At 39.1% G+C, this 10,924-nt stretch overlaps 1 protein-coding gene across 1 annotated transcript in view; it reads right to left on the bottom strand.

Moving 5' to 3' along the window:
* Positions 1-2,403: 2,403 nt before the first annotated feature.
* iqsec2b (IQ motif and Sec7 domain ArfGEF 2b) overlaps positions 2,404-10,924 on the bottom strand; it is a 43,090-nt gene continuing 34,569 nt past the window's right edge. Inside the window, exons 6-14 of the mRNA XM_059333294.1 lie at positions 10,287-10,409; positions 10,016-10,182; positions 8,158-8,282; positions 7,936-8,061; positions 7,737-7,836; positions 7,473-7,634; positions 7,090-7,281; positions 6,808-6,857; positions 2,404-5,933 (exon numbers count right to left, since the gene is read on the bottom strand). Of these exons, the coding sequence (XP_059189277.1) occupies positions 4,575-5,933; positions 6,808-6,857; positions 7,090-7,281; positions 7,473-7,634; positions 7,737-7,836; positions 7,936-8,061; positions 8,158-8,282; positions 10,016-10,182; positions 10,287-10,409 (2,404 nt within the window). The 3' untranslated portion in view covers positions 2,404-4,574. The remainder of the gene's footprint in view (positions 5,934-6,807; positions 6,858-7,089; positions 7,282-7,472; positions 7,635-7,736; positions 7,837-7,935; positions 8,062-8,157; positions 8,283-10,015; positions 10,183-10,286; positions 10,410-10,924) is intronic.

Here is a 10,924-nt window from a genome sequence, read left to right as displayed (position 1 = left end):
AAATTTGAGTATTCTTTTTAATCCCTCTAAATTTAGTAATAAGTTTGGTAGTAGCTGACAATATTGTGATAAACCATTTTATTTTTCATTTCCTTTTTTGTACCCACTAAAAAGTAAATTATATATATATAATAATAATAATTATTATTATTATTATTAGCCTATATATCCCATATCTTTAATGTGTCATAGTCTTTTTTCTCTATTAAGGTTATTATGTTATAAACAATTAATTATTTAGAGCAATTTAATGGTGGAGGCAGATATTAAGCTGTTGAAGAACAACACACAGACCCGTTCACTGCAAGGACACTTTAATTTATCAGAAGCAATAAATATTCACATCTCAATTCTCTATTCTTTCAGTTCGCATAACATACACAAAGAAATCATTTGTTTTAAATGATATCAATAAGTGCACTGACAAATAAACTTTTTTAGGCTTTAATTCATAGCATGGCAACTCGTTCTCTCACCTTCAGTCAGAAATAATAAGAAAAGAAAAAGAAGTCAATATTCCTTATGGCCAACATCTCCTATCCCTGTCCCTCTTTTCTATGTACAGACTTAGTGGCACTCACATGCACGCACCTGAATACAGAATGGGAGGAGTTCATCCCATAGTTATGATAAGAAGCCTTTGTATAATATAGTATGTACATTCAGATTTACACAGTCACGTCCCTCACGTTTACTCCCTAAAAGTAATGTGCATGTACGCCAATATAAGCCCCAACGGGACCAGCCTCTATTTTACTAACATAAAATCAGCAATGACACCACGTAAACATAGTCTCATCACAAATATGTTAAATACATTTAATTTAATAAAAATAAAAAATAAAAACATTTTCTAGCACGATGCAAGGAAAAAACAGTTCCCTTTGTTGTGTTATTTTATTTAGTTTGGAATTTATTTCAAACATTAAAAAAAGAGAAATGATCACACAAGCAATATTTACATAAAATGAAAGGCATACATATAAATAAATAGTCATCCACTTGGTGCCTTGGTTTACATGAAAAGGAGTGAGAGAAAGTGCAAACCTATTAATTCCAACCCCTTCTCCATAAGTTATTAATTGAATATCAATCAGCCTCCTTATTGATCTGAACCTATAAACGAATTACTTTTCCTATTTTTTTAATAAAAATATTTGTTCTTATCTTTTATCTCTGCCATGCAAAAATATAAATTAATAACTGGTATACACGCCAAAAATACAATCCTTTACTTATAAATGTATCTTAATCAGCATACAATGTCATTACTTGTATAGGAGTATGTTACAATGTTTATATATATATATATATATATGTATATATATATTATTATTATTATTATTTTTTTATTATTATTATTATTATTATTATTATTATTATTATCTAATCAGAACGTTTATTATCCAAGTAGGCTGTGAATAATAACATAAAATAAATGGAAAATAGCATAGTACATTAACTCAAGTATTTCAGTTTTACTTCACAATTTTGAGATAGTTTTACTTCAGTGTTTCCATCATGTGCGACTCTATACCTCCGCTCCACTTCTCAGGGGGATGTATTGCTATTTTTTTAGCCTTGGCCTCCTCCACTACACGCAACTGGCTGCCAAAATGAAAGAAAAAGCCGAACAGTTTCCTTTCTATAAAAAGCCTCCAGCATCCAGCATATATTACTCATTGTTCATTTAGTAACAACCCATGGCTTACTGACAATATTTCCCAGTTTTATAACTTTGAGTATTCTTTTTAATCCCTCTACATTTAGTAATACGTTTGGTAGCAGCTGACAATATTGTGATAAACCATTTTATTTTTAATTTCCTTTTTTGTACCCACTAAAAAGTATATATATATATATATATATATATATATATATATATATATATGTATATATAATATATAATTTTCAATTTGATCGAGACGCTGCAATTAAACATAGTTCAAATACAAAGGTTTATTAATTAAAATTAATTAAAATATACAGCCTTCAGTATCATAAAACTACAATACACTACAAACATTGAAATACATTAAAATACACATCACACTATGCATTAGTATATTTTGTTAATTTTGCTAAAAATGAGTACAGTTCTGATTTGTTTGTTTTTTAGCTTAAATCCATTACAGGTTACAGGGTAAGAAGCCCTTATGAAGGGTAGGTCTTCCTTGGTTGTTTGGTATTGCAACATTTGCAATCTGTTCACCAATTATCATCTTTTTTGTGTCTTCTGTGAAAAGCTGATATGCAAAATTAGCCTATATATCCCATGTTTTATCTTTAATGTGTAATTTTTTTTTTCTCTACTAAGGTTATTATGTTAGAAACAGTTAATTATTAAAGCAATTTAATGGTGGAGGCAGATGTTAAGCTGTAGAAGAACAACACACAGACCTGTTCACTGCAAGGACACTTTAATTTATCAGAAGCAATAAATATTCACATCTCAATTCTCTATTCTTTCAGTTCACATAATACATACACAAAGAAAAAATTGAAATCATTTGTTTTAAATGATATCAATAAGTGCACTGACAAATAAACTTTTTTAGGTTTTAATTTATATCATGGCAACTCTCATTCTCTCACCTTCAGTCAGAAATAATAAGAAAAGAAAAAGAAGTCAATATTCCTTATGGCCAACATCTCCTATCTCTGTCCCTCTTTTCTATGTACAGACTTAGTGGCACTCACATGCACGCACCTGAATACAGAATGGGAGGAGTTCATCCCATAGTTATGATAAGAAGCCTTTGTATAATATAGTATGTACATTCAGATTTATACAGTACAATCTATTCAATAAGTGCAGATATATTCATGCAAGAAGAGTCAAAAAAGGACACAATAAAAAGAAAAGGCTAGCCAACACATACTTATAAAATCTGACATTCTTGACTCTCTCCCAACCTCCTTAAAATCCTTTTGTTGAGGATTCAGATCTTGTTGAACTTCGCCATCTCTTCCAGTAGTTTGTTACATAGATTTCTTTACTTTGTCCTCACCCATTCATTCTCTCCTAAATTAGAATATATGTAGTTTTCTCTTGGTAATCAATGGCACTGAAGGTAAACGATGTCAGCGCTCCATTACAACCTCAAAAATTGCAGTAGCAAAAAGGGGTAACACTTACACGAAGCTCACAGAAAGAAAAGAAAGGGGGAAATACATTGTGTACCTGTAGGCTATGTAACATTCTTGACTCTTGTTGTGTTTTTAAACAAGAAGCCCTCAGTGGGATGCCATGGCATCAGAAAATGCAGGAAGAGATTTCTAAAAGTGGCAGAAGAGGGAGGATTAGAAGAAGGCCATTTCTGACTTAAGACATCACGTGTGCAAAACCACAAAACCTCATGTAAAAGCGTGCTTCTTCAAAACATAGAAAAACACAAAATGACTAAATTTGATGACTGCGAGGCAGCGAGCATTGTTGCCCTGTATATTTATGAGGGAATAGCATCTTCTCAAATTATATTTCCAATTTCCACAACCTTGTCTGAGCTCTTTTTTAATACCGAGAGCCTCATGAATATAAAAAAAATGAAACAATAACTCAGATTCATTCTGTAAATTCAAGTTTTGTTAGTCACCCCATTTCAAAAATTGTGCCCACATCAAACAAAACAGAAAAGGAGGAATATCGTTGGTGTTCAAGTCAATTTGAGCAAAACTAAACCTCATTCATTATTTTCAACAACCAATAATATTAATTATTAAAAAGATGAACTCAATGGAAAGCATGGTACTATGGAAATAAATCACACTTCACATATCGGAACACCCTCTAGCGGTTATGGCAAACTGAGGGAATTAATATGTGCATATACTCTCTATAACCATGTACAAACATCTGCTGATATAATTAATCACTGATCAAAACAATTATCGTACAATATTCATCATACTCATAGCAGGTATATTATAATATCGATAAAACAGCAAGAAGCTTCAGAAACATTCAAAATATATTATTGATTGTGTCATTAATTTCCCATTACCCCACCAGGAATGCATTATAAAGCCAGGGGGCTCCTGTTGACATGTAAAAGACCATTAAGCAAAAGACTGTCCGAAAACCGTGCACTGGTTTTAGAAGTTTAAGACAAAGCAACATATCTGAGGTCTTCTTTAGAAAAAAAGATGCCTGTCAGCGAAGCGGAACCTGCAAAAATGGACGGAGACATCATGAAGCCAAGTAAATTATTGCAAAGTCAAGGGACATTTTTTGCAACTCTCTGCTGTTTTTAATGCCAAACTCCGCTGGAATGCATTCGGTGGTTTAGTCGTTATTTACATCCCCATGTAAGCAGCTGGATATATATGGTTTCCGTTTTTCCAGTGTCACATTATCACATCTTGGTACTGTACATGTAAATAGTCTCATACAGACTCAACTAGACTTCAAACAATTAAAACTGAGGCAATATATCTAGATATAGATTTAGTTTTATCTTATATTATATGGCTATAGACTTTTTTTTTCATATAGTGTGTTTATTCATATGGATGTGCATACGTGTGTGTTTCTGTGTGTGCAGGTTTCAAAGATGTATGCACCTTATCTCCACCTACATATGTGGGAAACGGAGGTGAAAGTAACAGAGACGGAGCAAACTGCGTTTCCTCTTGTCACTAGCACTGCTGCTGTTACTCTCTGTCCTGGCAGACTTGGACCTAGACCGAGCTCTGCCAACCTCCTCCACTCTATAATCTGACCTTTGACCCCTGGGGCCCCACGCCTTGCTCACACCACGGTACTTATCCGGTTGATAGGTTTGGATTTGGAGCTGCCCCCTGTACCTGTCGCACCTGCCCCCGTCACCTGCGGCCCCTGCTGAGGCTGCCCGGGGTGCTGGGGGGGGAGAGGGGAGAGAGGTGTAAGAGGGGTAAGGGGGGACGAAGGGGGGGGTAAAGGGGAGTGTGGTGGGGGAGGGGGGATAGAAGAAAGAGGAGGGTACTGGGGCAGATACTGGCCGGCGGCTGCAGCGTGATGTGCATTGACGGAGGCGGACGGCAGGTTGTGGGGCAGAGTGCCGAATATAAAGTGTGTTTGGTGGGTGGAGTGGCTTGTTGGGTGTGGTGTGTGCACGTGTCCGGGATGGGTTTGGGAGTGTGCGTGGGGGTGCGGGTGGGAGTGGGACAGGGTTAGGGGAAGTTTGGTACCAGGGATGGCGGCCCCTCTGATAGAGTGTGTAGGCTGCGCGTGGTACAGGGCGAACTGTGGGTTCGGGGAATGTTGGGAGAGAGGAGAAAGGGGGGGGGGGACATCCCACCACCATGTTGGCGTAGCGAGCCGGAAGCCCATGCTGAGAGAGCTGGGAGAGATGGGCCAGCTGCGGGTGCTGGGCGAGCGTGGGGCCAAGCAGTGGACGACAGGGTAGTGGGCCTCTCTGTATAGTATGCTGAGGCACTCCTTGCAATGGTGGAGGGACAGTTTGGAGGTGGTAGCGATGGTGATGGTAGTAAGGTGGTGGAGGCTGCACGGTGCCCACGTGACAGTACTGTGCGTGCAGCGCCTGGATTTTGGAGGGGCCCCCGTCCATCTGGCACAGCGATGAAGGGGAGTGAGGAGGGGGCCCTCCCGTAGTCGGTGGGGGTACAGGTGCGGGGTAAGGTGGCCCCGGTGGAATAAGGGGCCCTGGTGGTTTGGCGCGTTTGCTGCCGAATAGGGAACCCAGGAAGGAGCCGCTGCTGTTGTTGCTGCTCCCCCCAGGGCCGCTCCCCGCTCCTGGTCTCTCTACACTGCTGGAGACTCCCCCAACTCCTGTCCCAGCAGTGGTATGTTGCTGCCCCGGCCCACCCCCCACCCCCGATCCGGGGCTCAGGATGGGGCGGTGAGGCCGGAAGTCTTCTGTTCCGTAGCAGCCAGGCACCACGCCTGGCACTGTGTAGCGCTGGTGAGGCTGTGGGCTGCTAATGATGGAGCCCTGGGAGGATAAAGCATCGGATTTTAGAAAAAGGGGAACAATTTCTATCACGCCCATGTCTATAATTCATTATAAACATATTTATAATCTGCTTATACAACTGTTAAATTATAGTTATATTATTAATGTTAATATTTATAATGCTATGAAGCAATGACCATATCATATACATCATAAATGCTAGTGTTTTAGTGTTTTACAATTCTCTTAGTTGTAATAAATTATTATATTTTATATAATGCATTACAATCACTGTTATAATGCATATCACTTAACGTGATTATAGGGTTAGGGGAGGGACTTAATTCTAACATATTATGTATTTGTGTGTTTTTATGCATTATAGACAAAGGCTATTGCTGGTCAGTAACTTTATAAGTCATTGTGAAACTCTTTATGATGTGCTGTGATTATTGGTATAAATATGCATTGCTATAAGCAGATTATAATGCAAATATAAACATGGGTGTCATAGAAAGTGAAAAAATCACTTAAGTATTGTACTAAAGCCACTTCTCCTACTTATATCATCACATACAGGACATGTTTGTGTCTGGAGGTGAAGAACATGAACACACACATTACATTACATTACATTACATGTCATTTAGCAGACGCTTTTGTCCAAAGCAACTTACAATAAGTGCATTCAACCTGATGGTACTAGACATAGACCATAGGACACACATTCGTGCAAACGGTGTCAGTGCAGGACAGGTACACGTGGACACAGGTACATGCACCATGAACATGCGCACACCATATATATGCACACTATACACACACTGAGCGTGCTTGGGATGATGAAGCACCATTCGGGGGAAACGTAGGTCTATTAAAGGTTACAGGTGCACATCTAGTCTTTGAGATTTACCTCCATGGTACTGTCCAGAGAACCAACACTGTTCCTGCGACCACGCTTCCCTGCACCCCACCAGGAAGAGTCAGGTTAGCAAAGAGTGGAAGATCGGAAAGTTTGTTCACATGTGCTTTTTTTTTTTAAAGATAGAAACTGCATAATACCATCTGGATATCAGCGAGAAAGAAGAATTGAATGTAGTAAGAGGAAAAAAAACTTTGGAGAACTACCCAATTCAACCCAGCTGATAAAAAGGAAATGGAATTGAACCCCGACTCTGAGGTGCTGTTCTCTCACCTGCGTCCGATAGATCCCTGAGAGATGAGCTGAGCGCTGTGCGTTTCAGACCCTCACCCACCGAGCAGCTGTCATCAAAACTTGTCCTTCCCAGGGTGCCATTCACAACATCGCTCTTCACACCTACTCCTCCAACGACACCTCCAGTGAGCAAGCTGGGCCGCATCACACCTTTTTGTTTCTCCAACTCCGCTGTAAATAAACACAAAGGGCACAGGAGAATTTAAAATGAGAGGGAGACACTGTACAAAGAAGAATGAGCCAAACACTTGTTCCACCAACTCTCCATTTCTTGACAAAATGTGCCTTTGTTGAAAACTGTACAATCATCACACCCACTGAAGTTATAGTTCACAGTTATGACCAGCAGATGGTGCACTTACATTCCACTCTGTATTTCTCCATCTCTTGCACTTCAGCAACGCTCTCCCTGAGGTCGCTAACAAAGCGGGTGCGGTCTTGCTGACTGGGTGCCATAAAGACGATAAGAACCTTCCTCTCCCCGCCCAGGACTGCTGAGGTCAGGCGGATACCATGAGGGTAGTCTAAGAGATGCAAACAGAGAGAAATCAAATACCGGTACTTAATAATCATAGAGGGGGGTTAAGAATTGCTGCAATGTTTAAAAGGAAAAAATGGCTTCTTACATGAATTCTGAAACATGTGCACTTGCATCTCAACCAAAGGGAAAGATTGTCTGAAACTGTAAGTCACTGAGGTTTTCTTCTTCTGGAAGATTTTGGTCACCTGATGGGACAGACAGATGAGATTTGTTAGCACATACATTTCAAATGAAGTAGACTTATTATCTGCCATGTCTGTAAATGTGATAAAAGTGATTCTTACCACCAGAAGGTCATTAAAGAGGAAGACCTCTCGTTGGTGCACTCCTGTCCTCTGAGGTCTGTTGGGGTCTGGGACCTCATAGAGCTGGCAGCAACACACCAGCCTGCGATGGGGAAGGGACAGCACCTATAGAGAAGAATACAGTGCAAATGAATACACATGAAACTAGTAGTCACAACATATTACAAAGGTGTGAATTTTGCGTACAGGCTTCTTGCCCACAATGACTCTTTCCACTGCCTGCACTTGGGACACATGGTCATCATTGGTCCGTAGCTCCCATTTCTGTATCCGCTGGTAGATCCCAACCAGCAGGTCCCGGGGAATGTCCTGACCGTTGTCCACACCTCGGGTGGAGAGAGGGAAAGGGAGGGTTTTAGGGGAGAAACTGCACTAAATAAATCACACATTATACAGTATATCTAATGCAAATTTCGTCATTTTTATTCACACACAAGAAGCAGCAAGTTACACTGAATTTCTTCTTCTTTTTTTTAAACGAAACAGTGCAGTCAGCAATTCTAATCCAATACACTTTTTTTTAACAAATTCAGTGAATATCTCCTCACTGTTTGCTAACTTTGTTTTGTGTGTGCACTAAAATTTAATAAAATCAGGTGTTTATACACAACACTATTCTATTTATGCTCGTGCACAGGATAACGGAAAGGCCATAGATTTATAAGGAGAAAGGCAGTGGGAGCAAGAGGGACAGTAAGAAATGAAACCTGACGGGAAGGGTGTATTTATACACTACCTTTAAAGTCCAACTTAAATCACATTAGTCACCCCTGTTTGAAGTCACAAATAATGTCTCAAAAGCATAATACTAATAATACTTATAATAAATACTAATAATAATTAGACACAAAAGAGTATGTAGGCACCACAGCTTGTAGGATTAAAGTGATTCTCCAGGAGAGGATTGGGATTTTTTTTCCCCCTTGGCAACTATTATGTTTTTCCCAAAGATACACAGACTTTAGGCATTCTGTTATAAAATGGCTTGAAAAATAAGGCATGAAGCTGCCATACATGGAAAAAAAAAGTCTCCCCGGGGAGATATGTCTCGGCTGGTGCTGTCTGTGTTTGATTGACAGCAGCTGACAGGACTACCAGAGCCTTGTGTTACACTGTAGAGCGAGGGACAAAACAAACAAACTCGTGCTGTAGCCTACATGTCACAGGCAGACAGCCTGCTGTTAGTGACAATGAAGAGTGAGGACCATACAAGAACGAACATGTTGTTTGACATGCTGCTGCCTAACAGTTAATTAGACATTGAGTGCACTTTTCCCACAGTGAGTGCTTGTTTGGATGTCATTCAACCACTTAAGCTGCAGGACAAGAAGTGTGTTCATGTTTGTAAGGTAAATAAGAACAAGGCTGTAGCAGGAAAGCTAATAGGGGTTGATGTTCTGAGCCGGTGGCTTTGTGTTTGTGTCTTTGAAAACTGACGTAAGTGCTTTATGCAAGATTTGACTGGCTGTGTCAAAATAAGATAAATCTGTAATAGGCTCTTGTGGTGAGGTGCCTTGGAGAGGCATACAGTTTTTTGACAGCAGAAATGTGATGTATAAGTTGGAAGATATAACTTTATTATGTTTAAGAATCTATAGTAAACTGAATTAATTGATATACGGAAACTGTGGACAATTCATATCTGTGGGTAAAATACTTTGAACGGGATCTCGTCGTAGTAGTGGCATCTTTTTCGAGTAGCAAAGGGGTTACTACATGGTATAAGGTAATAAAATAAAATAAAATAAAATAAAATAAATAAATAAGGTCTATGTAGGTTCATATCGGAGCAGTATTCTATCAAATCAGTGCTAATCTATGGAGTGCCATTGTAAAGCAAAAATATATAAACTTTATCTATTTTCTATAAGCAGCTGTAAAAGACACAAACAAATGCAATGTAACTTCAGTTGGACTTTAAACTCTTCTTGTCACGACTCTAGTGTATACTAAAAATGTTCCACAACACAGATGCATAGTTGCTATTTTTTTTCCATAAAGACAACATAATTACTGCCTAATATCTGTCTGTATAAAATGTATAAGTCTTTCCTGGTACCTCTCAAATTCTTGATGAAATCCTCTAGTTTCATCTTCCTCTCAGCTTTGACGTTGGGACTGTACATGTCTGTGTTGAGGAGGATGATGGCGAAGGCCAAGATGAAGATGGTGTCGGGGTTCTGGAACTGCCGAACCAGCGTCGGGTTACACACACAGTATCTCTGACTGAATAAAATACAGAAACAACATGATTAAATGATTTTGATAGCGCAGCCACAGCTGTTACAATTCAGTGTAACGTTACTTGTCCGGCCTGAGTAAATACAAACCTGAAGGCCTCTATGAGCCGCTCCACTTTTTGGGCTTCTCCTTGAACTTTAATCTGAGCCTGGAACTTCCTGAGAGCGTCATCCAGGTCCATTCCTGAGAAGTCCATCTCATCCACCACACAGCTGAAACACACAGCAGAGGACAGTCTAAGCCAGGGGTGTCAAACTCAAATACACAATGGGCCAAAATGTAAAACTTGAATAAAATTGCGTGCCAACATTGAACAAATAAACATGTTTTGCTTTAACATTAAATATGGAACCAGCAACGCTTATAAACATACAATATATAACTTAATAATGCAGACATGCAAAATCAAATTTCAAATAAAAAACACATCAATGTCATTAATTTATTAAATAAAACTTAAATAAAAATCGTATGCCTCTTTTCTATTTGCATCCTTCTGATTTAAATATCAAAATAAACTTTTTCAACAGGTTAATACATTTATAAATAAAATAACAATAATAAATCTAGTATTAGCGGTAAATGCGCCGTATAATACCGGCGGGTCAGCAATAAAATTACACTGCGGGCCAAATTTGGCACGCGGGCCAGAGTTTGACACCCCTGCTCTAAGCTCTCCTTCTGCACACGCTGGAAACTCAGTAACATTCGTCATTAAGGTGGAAAA

Source organism: Centropristis striata, chromosome 5 (assembly GCF_030273125.1).
Source record: "Centropristis striata isolate RG_2023a ecotype Rhode Island chromosome 5, C.striata_1.0, whole genome shotgun sequence".
NCBI classification, from domain to species: Eukaryota; Metazoa; Chordata; class Actinopteri; order Perciformes; family Serranidae; genus Centropristis; species Centropristis striata.
The sequence above is the reverse complement of the archived record's forward strand: the minus strand, read 5'-3'. Positions and strand labels throughout refer to the sequence as shown.